The sequence below is a fragment of the Apteryx rowi genome, unplaced genomic scaffold (genome assembly GCF_003343035.1).
Source record: "Apteryx rowi isolate R43461 unplaced genomic scaffold, aptRow1 scaffold_540, whole genome shotgun sequence".
Classification (NCBI taxonomy): Eukaryota; Metazoa; Chordata; class Aves; order Apterygiformes; family Apterygidae; genus Apteryx; species Apteryx rowi.
In genome coordinates, this window is record NW_020450806.1 from 481903 (window position 1) to 495818 (window position 13916).

The following is a 13916-nucleotide window of genomic DNA, read 5'->3' on the forward strand; positions in this document are numbered from 1 at the left end:
AAGAATTAAAAAAAAAATCACATCTGGTTCAAACTGATCAAGCAGATTGTAATTGGAAATATTATATCTGCTATAAAATGTGCTACCTCATTAGGAAAGAGTGCCATATTCCCTGCTTCTTCAGCTATCTGTTTTTGTTGATCAGTAGCTATTTGCGAGTATTTTTCAGAAAGCCAAATACAGTTGTAATAATCTGCATCTAATGCATTTTAAAAGATTTATGTAATCGTTATGGATTGGAATTGCAGTACTTCAGGGGTAAGGAGGAGGGTGGTGCCTAAGCTGCAAAATGTGCTATTGCCAGTGTGCAGCCATTGCTAGGCAACACTGCCCTCGGATGCTGGCTGGCTGGCTCAGACCGTAATGGCAGCGCTGCAGCTGAGGGAGTTGCAGTTTGAGTCTGTGCATCTGCTCTGAAATACTACTGAGAACCCAAAGTCTCGTAAGCTTCATGTTTACACTATTTGCACCATAACATACAGCTAGAAGACGACCAGGAAATGGAAAGGTAAAAAGATAAACTGAGAAGTGAGAGAATAAAGGCAGGCAATGAAAAATGAATGTGCAAGAAGGTAAATGAGGGTTTAGTGAGCCGGAGACTCGTACCACAGGAAACACCACCAGCACAAAAGGAGCGAAAGCAGAACAAAAATAGAAGCAGAGAAATGAGAATGAACAGGCAAGAAATAATCGAAAAATGAAGAAATCTTAAGTAAATTTAAAGCAAAAGTAGAAGAGAAGTGGACAGAAGGAGTATGGATAAAGGCAAACTAAAATGGATGAGAGGAAATTTTGTCAGGGAGAATATGAAGCAAAAAATATTGAAACTTCTGTTTGGGTCGCTAGTTTGAAATGTTAATGTTTGTGCATTTGTAACCAACAATTCTGTGTGTATATATATATATATATATTTTTTAAAGCTATTTCTCAAGCAATGAAAATACTTAGATTTCAGGACATTTTAGAATTTTGGGGGGCATGGGATAATCTGTATTGTGTTTCATGTTGCAAATTTTGTGATTTAATTTTATCTGAGAAATGCCTTTACTTTGCCAGTGGACCTGTCTGTTGTTGTTGTTTTTGTAGCTGTTATGAATGTAATTATAGAAAATGGATAGAATTGCATTGTATTGTGCTTCCAGTAATCAAAGTCAATTTCTGTTTTATAGTACATTTGGGAACGCCTTGCTGTTGGCTTTAAACACAAGAATTACCGATCCCGAGAAGGAGTTTGTTTGTGTCTTACTGCGACCTTAAACACGTAAGCTTTTGGTTTCCTTGGAGACATATGGATTCTGTCCTTTTTCCAAGTGTTTTTTTTCTTCTGAAATTAGTACTTTAAGAAGTCTGATTCAATTAAAATCATAAACAGGAAAAATCAAACGACTTGACCTATGAGCTTTCTAAAAGAAAGATTAAAGGTATAATATTTTGTCTTATTTAAAAATAGATGAAAGACTCATGAGAGAGAGATGGAGCTTGATTCATGCATGTAAATTTGAATTTTATCAATGCTAAGCTACAAGTTCTCTTTCACATAAAGCATCTTCTGTATTTCTACAAAAATGACATTTAACTTTTTGTTTGTTTTGTAGTTATGGTGCACAACCTTTAATCCTCAGCAAGCTGGTACCCCATCTGTGTATGCTGTTCGGTGACTCGAATAGTCAGGTAAGCATTTCATTACTTCCCGTTACTTCAACTACTATACTTTGAGAGAAAAGTGAATTCCAAATTAATGTAGGCATTTAGGAAAAGCCCATAGACTTGTTAGTATGCAAAAGATCTCTTTTTCCACCTTGAAAAACAATAAATCAATTTTCTTTCAAATCGGTGCATCCACTGGAAGGTGAGGATAGAGTTGCAAAGGCAGCAGTGTTCCTTCTCAAGTTTAGTGTACTGGCCCCTTCAGTTTTGTCTTCAAAGATTGAAACTAGTTATTATTGGAAGTAGTTGTTTCTCATAGAGTGTGTTGAAAGAAAACCAATACAAATTATATTGACAAGAAGGACTGACTCTACAGAGAGCCCCTGAATGACACCTGTAATAGCCTGCTAAATTTGGCTAATGTAACATTATCGTGTACCAGATGGATAAGAATCTCTAAATTGAACCCAACTGGCATTTGAGCACATGCAAGGACTGTAGCTAAAAATTGATTAAGCAAAGAACCATCTAAAATTTGAAATGTAGTTCATAATGGTGAAGTCTGTTGAACTTTAGAAAAACTTCAAATGGAAATGGTTGAATCCTCTCTCTGGATTTATCTAAAGTTGGGCCTGAAAGAATATTTAAAAATGCAGTAAGGAAAAGCTAGCATTGGAGTGAGTTGGATAAATAAATAGAATAGGTCTTTACGCTTATTTTCTGGGTGTAACAAAGTCTTTCTTTCCTTTATATAGCCTTGGTCTTACTGTTTTGTTCTGTAGAAAATGTTTTAATTGTTTATTGATCACTAGTAACGAAGTAGTTCATATCTTGATAGAGTGATTGTCCTTTTAGTTCAAACCATTACAAAGAAGAATACTAAAATCATTCCAATAATGCTTTATAAGGAATAGTGGAATTTAATAACATGCATTTTAGCAGTGTTTTTTGTGATAAGTGTGGCTCAAATTTTTAGAAGAGACGCTCCCTTCCCTTGCTTTAACTGTTCTTTTCCCTGCTCCCCATCTTTTGTTATTCTATTTCTCGTGCTTATGTGATACCACTTAGTAATTCCTTATGAAGGAAGTGAGGCTAATACTGGGCACTTTGGCTTACTCTTGTGGACAGTCATGTCCTTATTTCTAAAGAAGGGCCTGGCTGCATGTATAAACAGATGAAAGCAAAGTGAAGTGTCAACACTGAGTGCACAAACTAACTTTTTGAATTGTTGCCTAGTGTGACAGGGTCTTAAAAAAAAAAAACCCATGTTTTTCCCACAAATATGTTCATTCCAGAAATTCCATCTAGAGCTGTTTTCTAGGATTTTTCATTTACCATCTGGACATGCTTCACTTTGGAAAAAACACTATCTTGAAATAACGGTTGTATTTCCTTTCTCTTCTGTCCTCACAGTTTCAACTGTTTTGTAAGATAAGTCAGCGTGCAGGTTGGAAGATTGGTGGGTTGTCAGTAAAATGTATTGGTTTCTGTAACCCTGCAATTAATAATAATTCAATCTGTGCATTCACAGGTGAGAGATGCTGCCATACTAGCCATTGTAGAGGTTTATAGACATGTGGGAGAGAAAGTACGAATAGACCTTAATAAGAGGGGAATTCCTCCTGGAAGGTGAGTTAGTTTAGTTTTGTGATCCTGAGCTGTTCTGTGTTACTGTTTTTGTCAGAACTTAAAACTCACTTAAAAACTGTTCAAAACTTAGTATTATTTTTATTCAGTCTTCCAGTTAGTTTTGCTTCCATCATGGCATCACTAGTGTTCCTTTCAGATAAAAAAACAAAAAAACAAAAACAACCCCACCACCAGTTATACGCAAATGGAGTGGAGAACTTGCTATCTTCTTTTCTACTTTGAAGAGGCATACAAGTGTATGACTAAAATCAACCTAACATTCAGTAGTTGAAATCCTTTGATTGTACAAGAAGTTGAGAATACTAGAAAAATATTTGAGAATTATGCAAATATATACTGTATGAGTACTGAGAAGTGGGAAAATTACTGGAAGATATTTGAATATATATATCTTGCTTATTACTCGGTAATGGCTATTTAGCCTGAATGTAGAAGAGTCACAACTGAGGCACTTCAGTCAATCCTTTTCATGTTCTGTGCATCTGTGTGAGTGACAGAGAGAACGAGAGAGTCTGTTTACACACACATTTGTGAGTGAAGAGGAAGTATGGCAGATCCTCAACTAACTACTACCTTCCTGAAGTTAGTCTCTACAAGGAGAAAGGTCCTCCCTTGCTGCCTGCTAATTGCATCAGGCCAGTTCTTTCCACCATAGATGTTTGCTAATAGGCCACAGTTAGATAAGAGAGGTGCTTTTCAAAGTGTCACTTCCAAATTCTGAAAATGCAATTCTGGGGTTCATTGAGAAAGGAATATTCACTGGACTAACTGCTGCATATGTCATCACAGAACACTGAATTTTTCTTGTAAAAGGTGAAATGAAATTTTGAAAATGCTTTCTTCATTCATTTCTGTTTACAAAGAGCAATTCATATCTTTCAAAGGCTGGTCTGTGTTCAGTATAGGTTAATTTATATGAAATAACAGTAGCCTTTGTATTGTTGCTACTGTGGTAAGGGTTTGTTTCCTTAAGAAAACTAGACAGAGTTTGATACTCTGCTTGGGGGAAAGACTATTTATGCAATAAAATCTTTCAAACTCCTTATTGAAAGCAATTTACGTTTTTTTAAAGATGTGTTAACCTCTTACTAACTAACATAACACTTTGATTCTTCATCTCACTTTCTCAGTCTTGGAAAAGCTGAATGTATCTAATAATGGAGTCAGAGAGAGTATCGAAATGGATACCTTCACTCATCAGACCCATCTAAGAATGATTGGCTCTTGTTTGTAATGATGATTCACACAGTATTGAAATATCATAGGAGAATGGTGTGGAATTTATTGTTTCACATTCTGGGCAGAGTTCAGCCTGTTGCACAAAAAGTTGCTGTATCAATGGAAAATTATAAATGCTCTCTTCTACTTAATGGTTGTCATAATTCTGGAGTATCAAGAAATTATATGGTTACCACAGAAGTATTAGGCTGTAGTATTACTACAATTCAAAAAAATTAAGTTTCATGACAGATAAATGGAACATATTGAAAAAATCCTTTTTGCATCGAGACAGAGTCTTGGGCCTCTTTTGAAATAGAGGATAAGAATGAAGGAAAGCAGATTACAGCCTTTGCCTGTACTGTGAATGTTGGTTCTGACCACAAGTTTAGGCTTAGCACTTATCCTCCTCACATTTCGATGTGATACAAACTAAGTAAATCTTGGGATCAAGGCCAGTGTAAAATAACAGGTCAATCGAGGTTGCGTTGTGTTCTTCTAAGTAGTCTTCAGGTTGGGATGATGGGGGGGTTATGAGTTAATTGAGTTAAACATGAAATCACTAGTCTTCAGCCCTAGCATTGATAGGAAGCAGAATTCCTGTAGTCCCTACCTAGTCCTTCATGCAGTAATAGTGTAGGTGACAAAGTTCAGGAAAGACAGATTAGCTCTATGGTAGCTCAGACTGTTGTTCCTTCAGAGGTGGACCTAATTAAAGAGGTTTCTTCCCCAGTGCCTGCCAGAAATTCTCCTTTCAGTTAGATGCGTTAAACTTTGTGTGTGGCTATGCAGGAGTGATTATCTGTGAAACAACTTGATTTACAGTGTCATTTTATCGTTGTTCTGATGTAAATTTATGTTCCTATTTATATGTCTGAGCAGATTTTAAGGATTTTAAGTACTATAGGTAGATTATCAATAGCTCAGACAGCTGCTTTCAGTTGTTGAGTTCAGCCTTAAAGAACTGTACTGCATCTCTTTCACTATATGACAGTATATTAAAAAAAATTTTGCATAGACATGCATGTTAATAGAAAACCCTATTACTTGAGTGTTTGGTATATGCATGATCTAATAGAATGTAGACATATTTAGTTTACATAACAAATTGCACATTAGAGGTCTGTTTGTTGCTGCTTGAATACTCTCTGCCCTAAAGTACTGAAAGTAAGAGCTAATGTCTGCTGAAAGGCAGGAAAATTAATCAAGCATTGTTTTGAGATATTGTTCAACTTTCTTAAATAGGTAAATGGTATATACATATTGTGTCCCTATAAAGGCAAATGTAATTAGTAATTTAATTTCACTAGGCTTAAAAGGTTTTGTAATCTGCATCTGATATGTTAGCCTATATAACAATACTGGGTTTTCTAGAGAAGGTCTGCTGGACCTGTTTAGGAATCTAGATGGTCAGCAGAAGAAGATGAGATTTCACTTTTGTAGTTTGATTCTACTTCCTATTAAAGTATTTTTCTCAGTGCAGTTTTATTCTCTTATAGAGATTAATTTGCAAGTTACCATTTATAAATAACATCAGTGCAATGTGTTCCTGTTTTCAGTTTGCTTTTTTCCAGTTTACAAATCTCAGAACAATACCTTGCTTTTCACCTGAGGCATATTCCATTTTGGGAAAAATCTGTATCAAGTCAGTGTTTGGAGATTTGGATGTGTTTTCCCTTTTATTAAAGTTACTGTCAAAAAGATTTGGCAGTCTTTGGTATCAGGCCTTTAAATATTAGTATTAACTGTAAATACTGAAAGTGGATGCTGTATTTGTTGTTCTATGGGCCAAGAATAGTGGACAGTTCTATATGGGCCAAATTTAATTTGTCGTAGTATGGAATTTGTATGGCTGATGTTTCAAGGATAGGAATAATACATATGGCTCTGGAAGATAGTAGCTGCTTGGATTGAGTGTTAACTGACTTTTAAGATCTTTTGGGAAGTCATCTGGCAACTTGCCCGCTGTTACTTGAGAAGCATAAATGTATAAAAACACATTGGTTTGTGTAGAGAGTTCAGATGTCTGAAGTCCAAACTTTAACGTAAAAATTACTGTTATACTCTTTCAAGTCCAAAACGGTGCAAAAAATACATTTTGGTATAAATTGCCTTTGGTTCACAAATTGACCTTTTCATTAGAAGACTGAGGTTTAACATTAATGCAATGTAGTCTGACGTTTGTGAATTGCTGCTATTTCAGACGTTTTGCTGTGGCTGCAAAGGTTAGAAATGCAGTGGTGGCACAAGAGGGAGAGGTTAGTAGGATCCAGAAAGAAGAGTGACAAGTACATTGGGGGAAGTTTATGCAAAGTACCACAGAGTCATAGATAATTTTGAGAAATAAATTCAGAAGGTAGAATAATTGTTGGTTTGTGTTACGGGTTATTAGGTTTTTGATTTATATGATCTAAATTTTGTTTTGTTTTGTTTGCTTTTTAGCCATGTGAGAAATAAGGCAGGCCTTCCTGGGGAATTTCCAGCCTATTCTGTGTAGTTCTGTTGTGTGCCTGTTAAGTACAGGACAAATTCCGCTCTTTAGCGAATTGCTTTGAAGTACTTTGAAAACAAAAATAACTTATTTTGAGTATTAAGATGAAACCTTTGAAAGTGATAAAGTGCTAAGGATTTTCATACTGTTGTCTGTCTGAGTTCATGGTTTTATCACATTCATTATTAGGTACAGGAGGTGCAGGTGAGTGAAATGAGTATACAGTGTGTCAGGGAAGGTAGGTCATGTATAGTGAAAGTATTAACCTCTGTACGTGGAACATAGAGTAAAAACTGTGTATTCATATGGAAATGCTGAAGTTAAATTTCCTCATGCATCCTTCATTTTGCTGCTTTCTATATTATGAGAATTTTCATATGCAAGCATTGTTCTCTCTCATCTTTCTTGGTGTGTCTTAATACACTACTACTGTTTACTACAATCCAGACTGTAGTAGTAAGTAGTAAACAGAACCTTTAAATAGTTGCTCTTTTAACAAATTTTGAATCAAGTAATGCAGTCTCTAGCACTGGTGATGTAGCTGAATTAGGCTTGTTTCTGGAGTTGCAAGCTGTGACTTGTAAGTAGTAACTCTATGCGTTTAAGGCCAGAATTCAAACCTGCTAGTCTTGTATCTAAAGTTCATGTACATGTTAGACATTACCATATTCAGAGAAATTTAAGATGCAAGAGAAGTCACTGGAGAAATGTAAGAAAATGTTCTCCATCGTTTGCAGTTGAATGGTATGTCAGTACAGACCTGTTGCTAGCCTGTGGGTCAGATTTGTTCTGCGAGATACTTCCACTGCTTTTACTGCATTTTCTGCAGAAGTGATGAGAAATGGCTGTTCAGGTGTTTGGCCAGCTTTTTTGATTAAACAGCATTTTCTCCTTGTAGCAGCCAAACTCAGAACATTGCATGATATCAGAGGCGATGATCGCAGTGGCAGCCTTCTTATTAAAGTCTCTGTATTAGAGAACTTGAAATGTTATACTGGTACATCTCAAGCATTATATTTCATTATATTTCTTTAATAAGATGTCTCCTTTATTCTTACATGTGTTGAAGTAAGTTTAATTCCTTTATTTCCTATTTTGTTTGACTAAACTGAAAATAATGGAAACTTTTTGCTATTTATCTGTACTTCAGGACTTACAGTATATCTTTATTATGAGGGTATGTAATCAGTGGTATATAATAGTGCTGAACATATCTAGAGTGTTTAAGGGTATTTTAAGTCTAGGAAAAAAAAGGATTTCCTTCTTTTTGCTGTTGAAAAGCAAACTACTTCAAAAATATCTTCATAACAAAACTGAGACTTTTGATAAAAAAACAGTAATTGTCTTGGAACAAGTTAAATAGTAATCCCTATTTTTTTCCACATAAACATTCAGTGTTAAAATTGTTACCTTTTAGTATTGTGCATAAATATGCTAATATCACAGCCACTTTGAACCTGATACATACTATTACTGAACCTGTACTTGAGAGTTTTAATTATTTCAGTCATACTTGTTACAATGTTCAGTCTTGTTCTTTGCTAAGTCGACTTAATTTTTCTGTGCATTTGTTTGAAGATGCTCAACTAACTTAAGAGGAAGAGTCCTTTGGAAATTGTTTTTAGATATGCATAATCCCTTGCGTTTGCCAACATTCAGCTATATTACTGCTTTATATGTGATAATAAATACATTGCTGTTTTTATCAGTAACATGGAGGGTTTCAAATAGACAAAAATAATTTTTTTGTTCTTTACAGGTTGCAAACCATCTTTGCAAAATTTGATGAAGTGAGAAACTCTGGAAATATGATTTTAAGTAGTATCAGTGGTGAGTATGAAAGAATGTAAATATTTACCTTGTATTAGTCTTAAGATCTGATTATAAATATACATTTTCGCATTACCAAAGTGAGACAGATGACTCTAGAAACGTGTGTGTAGGAATACTATGAAAATCAGACTATATAGGAAAACAAACTTGTTCATACTATATTACTGAAGGTCTTTCTGAACTACAATCAGGCTACAATTGAAAAAAGTGTTGAAGCTGCATGGAAGCAAGCAGTGGATCTTTAGCCAGCTATGTGTGTGCTCAGGATCCATTCTTATATTCTTGCACAGGGGGGAGGGAGGCAATCAAACAAGCCTTTATCCTATATTACAGTATGTTTCCAAAAGAAAACAATAATTGGATGTGATTATATTGTGTGATTCCTTCTCAGTTAAAATGTTGAATGATTGTAAAACATATAGAGTATTTACAATGATTACGAATAGGGAACTAATATTCAGAGACACTGAAATGTTGAAATTAAGACTTTCTATTGAAACTCCCCTCTGTGGTAGTGAGTTTGAGCTCTTCTTTTGGTGCATTTCATGAAAACAAAATCTGTTGTGCAGAGAATTCTTGTTTCCTAGTGCATTCTTGATACAGTATTTTATAATATAAAGGAGCAAAATCATTCTTATTACTAAAACCTACATTTTACAAAGAACTTTTGTAGAAATCAATAGTTCAGCAAAGGAGGTGGTGTGGCAATGGCTTTAATGTGCTTGTTTTTGAAAGTTTAATTGTCTCTCTCCTGCAAGGAATCAGTAGATCTTGCTTTATAGGGGAAGGTTTTCTGATGTTGTTTTTCAAACCAACAATGCTGCCTGAAAAGGAGGCACTGCTAGGTTTAAAATTTATAACTGTGTAAGAATAGAAATATTTTGAGGAATGCATATAATTGTTAATGTACACAAACTTACCTTTTGATTTTAAAATCCTTACCCTTCTCGTTAGTGTAAAAACAGAAGGGATTATTACAAACACATTTCTCTGAACTTACAACCTTTTCTTTGCTATGGTAGAGTTTCTATGCTGCATTCTGTTTTGAACTGAAACATTGCTATTCCTGAGAAGCCTTTGAGAATACTGAAATAAATGTGTAAGGATTAATATAAAAATATATATATATTAAATTTGGCAGGAAATGTTTTACATAAATGTTCTGTTAAAGCAGATTTACTCATTGTGGAAGGGTAAACCATTATTTTTTGCATTGAAAGTTAATATTGCCTCATAAGTTTGAGGGGTTTCAAAGATGAATTTTACATGTATTTTTTCTGTTGGCAGCTTAGTGTGGAGAACAGCGAGTTACAGGAGGAAGGGGGGTGTGTGTATGCAGACACCTATAAATGCATTGAATATAATGAATGCATTTGAATATAATATACCTAATATATAATAAATACAATGTGTTAATGGCTGAACTAGTTTACATAGCACTTCTGAGCTTTTGTCACTATCTTACTGGAGTTGACCGACTGGCTTTTTCTTTAAGCCATTGTTATCTCAACTGTAAAATGCAGGTGTTAATGCTGATCTACAGTGGTATAAATCACTTTGTCTTGTGTTTGTCTTGTATTACGTTTCAGTCTGTTTCGGTGCTGTAGAGACAGAATCCTTCTAGCATATTTGTTTCAGTATTTTTGGTTGAACCTAGGGTATCTTTTGAATACATCTAAACTGATCATTTTTCAGTGTTATTGAAAAAGATACTGCTCTATTGCTATTGTTTTTATCATGGTTTAGTCTTTCATTGTTCTCTGAAGGACAATTTGTATTTATTGCTTCCATATGTAAATTGAAAGTTGCTGTTGAATTCCTGTAGTCTGGTTATCAACATTTCTCCTAGGAGCTTTATCAAACATGTCTGGATAGAGGCAGGATTTTAATGTCCAAATACATATGGTAGAATGTTGAAGTTTTGGGGTTTTTTTAATGCTCTTAAAATTTGATATATAAAACCAATATATCCTATTCCAAAACAAACTCTCTCTCTCTCTCTCTAAATATATATGTATATGTGTGTGTAAATATATACACATACAAACTTTTTGTTTATATATATATATATATGAACAAACTCTGTATCTCTCTCTGTCTCTCTCTCTCTCTCTCTCTCTGTATGTATGTATGTATATGAGAGATAGAGTTTGTTTTGGAGTAGGGATTGGGAAGGTAAGGGGGAATAGGATGATGTTTCCAAAGAAAAAAGGCAAAAAAAGTGTTGATAGGCTCAATATAATTACACTGGCAAAGCTCTTTAGTGGACTGTTTTACCAGTGAAAGGAATGTTTTTGCTAGCTTAACTGAGTTACTTTTCCAAATAAGTTAGCTGTACTCGCTAGGGTTCTCTTGGCAGTGTGTAATGGGTAAGGAAGGGCTTGCTAATACAACTGTCAAAGATGTGAGCTTTTTCGTAGTCCGAAGGGGCACTGCTGTGCTAGTGAATCTTTGTGGCATTGACTTAGTTTCTGAGAATCCAGGGGTGTGACTCCAGGATCCTTTTATCAAATAATACTTCTGACAGTTCTTCAGTCACTTCATTTAACATGTACTTAAAATAAAACCTCAAAAATCCCAGCTTTAAACAATCTGAATAAAAATGTTTTCCATAGCATTTTAAAAATCCCAACAAATACATAAAACAAAATCGTGCTAAAATAACTAAACACAGTGACTTTTCAAGTTTAGGTCTTCCATGTTACAGGTTTTAAAAGCATTGTATTGGTATCTTTAGGTATGTGTGAGAAAAACAGGGAGAAGAGGAACAGATACACTACGTGTATTCTCATGCACACTGGAGGATTTAATATCCCTTATCCTTTTGATTGCGTTAAAGTGGACCTAGCGTGAACAGCCCCTTTCAGTCGTGTGTCACCATCTTCCTTCATTGACTCTGATCCCTGGTAAGCAAGGAGGAGGGAGGGGGAAGGAGTTATCAGTAGAACCTGACAAATCCTCCTGGAGGATGGGAGAGGTGAAAAAGATACTGAAACAGTTATTGATTGAATAATTGGGACAGGGCATAGCAAGGAGCTTCAAAAACCAACAGATGAGAAGTAAAGAAGGTACAAGAGACACTGGGCAGGAGTGTTAGTATAATATTATTTAAGCTTGTAAGTCCTTTCCACCAAGCAAATGCACTATTTCCCCCCCACACCCCTGTTATGATTCCAGCATCTTCCCTTGCCCTCAGTAGTGTTGTTAAAAATATGCATCATTCTTTACTGTGAGTTACGTGAATGAATTAGCTACTATGAAAACCTTGGGATTGCTCTTTTTTTTGTTTACATCCGTAATAACGTTGCATATTTTGAGACTCGTGTCAGCATATGTTTATGACTGTTACGCAAAATCCTGGGCGTGCTGCTAGGTTTCGCCTTTCACTCCCACAGAAACGTATGTGTCCCTGCGAGCTGGAGAAGGTGCTTTAAAGCACCTCCCCGTTTTTCAGCAAGTGCCTGCCTGTTCCTATGGAAACAGAATCGGGAGCCAATCCCAAAGCTGCCAAAGCACTGGTGTCCGCTGGCTGGGATTTGTAAATACGTCTTCTCCAAGAGAATTTAAACAGGCTCCTATATTGGATAGCACTATAAATTTTGAGACAGGGAGTTAAGACTAAGAAAAAGAATAATATCAAACTTTACACTTTGTCTCATTCAGTAGGCAGAATGATTCGAGTTGAATATAAATTGTATATCTCTATGCAGCCCATGCAGTTTTCCCATTTAATGGCATGCCTCATAGCTCTATAAATGTAAAATGTGATAGGTAGAATATAGTGTTTTTAGTAACACAATTGTGGGAGAGCTGTGTTACGGATGTTAAAGATATAGTTGAGTTACATGCATTTTCATAAATGAAAACAAAGATCCATAACACAATTGTTTGTCTGTTTTGCCACATTACCCTCTTGTTGTTTTTTCTTACTTCCCTTGGTTGTTTTCTTTTTGGAAATATGGTTACTATAGAAACAATGACATCATTATATTGGCAGAGCTCACAGATGTGGCACAGTATGAAGGCATATAGTTTATGAAACATGGAAATTGGTGATAACTGCCATGATACTTTTATATGATTTTAAGCTACCTGTATTTTTTTTCTTGCTCAGTGCAAATGGTCAGACTGTGGCCATGTGATTTCAGCTGTCATCCTTGATGGCTCATAATTTTAAATATGAAAATGTATTGATCAGTGAAGTGTAACTCTAAGGCAGTTTAAGCCTGTTATGAAGTAAAGGGCTTCAGCAGGCTGATGCTTGCACTGCTTTCTGAGGTGCTCACGTGAGATTTTGAACTGTAATTAGCTGGTACATAAGTAACTTGGTGCCAATGCTCCTGTAACGGAGTTGCTTCCTATCACTGCACAGCTGCGTGTGTGCTACAGTTGTGTAGCTGGCTTCCTTAGACAAGAGGAAATGAGCTGGGATGGAGTACGTGCATGCTTTTACTGCTGTCATTTTGCAGTATCTCACACTTTCTCCCTTTCATATGCCACCTAAAACATTGACGTAGGAATAAAATACAAGCCAGAGTTCAGGTTTCAAGCAAGCTTTCATTTTAGTTTTCATGCTCTCACAAAGTACTCTCCAACATGTTGCATGTAGGCTTAAGGAAAAAGCTGTTTTCTTTCTTTTAAAGTTTCTAGTAGAGTGAACTTCCAAACGATCTGCTCAAGGAGCATATCTCTTCTAAAAACCTCCTTTTATTACGAATTTCTGTGTGTCGTCATTTTTCAAATACCTGCCTAAATAAAGGCAGCTTTGTAGTAAAACGGTATGGTTCTCGCATTGTTTTCTGCACGGAAGTTTCATCTAAAGCTCCGCCATATCTCTGCCGTAGTGCACAACGGCAATTTTGTAAATGCGACAAAATAGTTGGAGTTTGTTTTGTCTTTGTTTGCCCCGCAGGTTCCGCCGGCGGCTGCGCAGAGCCCCGCGCGGGGCAGGCCGTGCCCGGGGGGGGACGGGGACGGGGACGACACAGCGCCCTGCGCTGCTCCGTGACAGCAGCGACGTCGCGGCCTGGCCGCGCGGAGGCGGCGCCGACCCCAGCGCCGGGCCGCGCGCTATAGC

General features: G+C 36.1%; 1 protein-coding gene across 10 annotated transcripts in view; it reads left to right on the plus strand.

Annotated features, from left to right (window-relative positions):
* The window catches only part of CLASP2 (cytoplasmic linker associated protein 2), a 153306-nt gene that overhangs the window by 27919 nt on the left and 111471 nt on the right, over nucleotides 1-13916 (plus strand). For all 10 annotated transcript variants that reach the window (XM_026081301.1, XM_026081289.1, XM_026081295.1 and 7 more), the window contains 4 exons: nucleotides 1170-1261; nucleotides 1596-1671; nucleotides 3179-3276; nucleotides 8766-8836. In XM_026081301.1, coding sequence (XP_025937086.1) covers nucleotides 1170-1261; nucleotides 1596-1671; nucleotides 3179-3276; nucleotides 8766-8836 — 337 coding nt within the window. The remainder of the gene's footprint in view (nucleotides 1-1169; nucleotides 1262-1595; nucleotides 1672-3178; nucleotides 3277-8765; nucleotides 8837-13916) is intronic.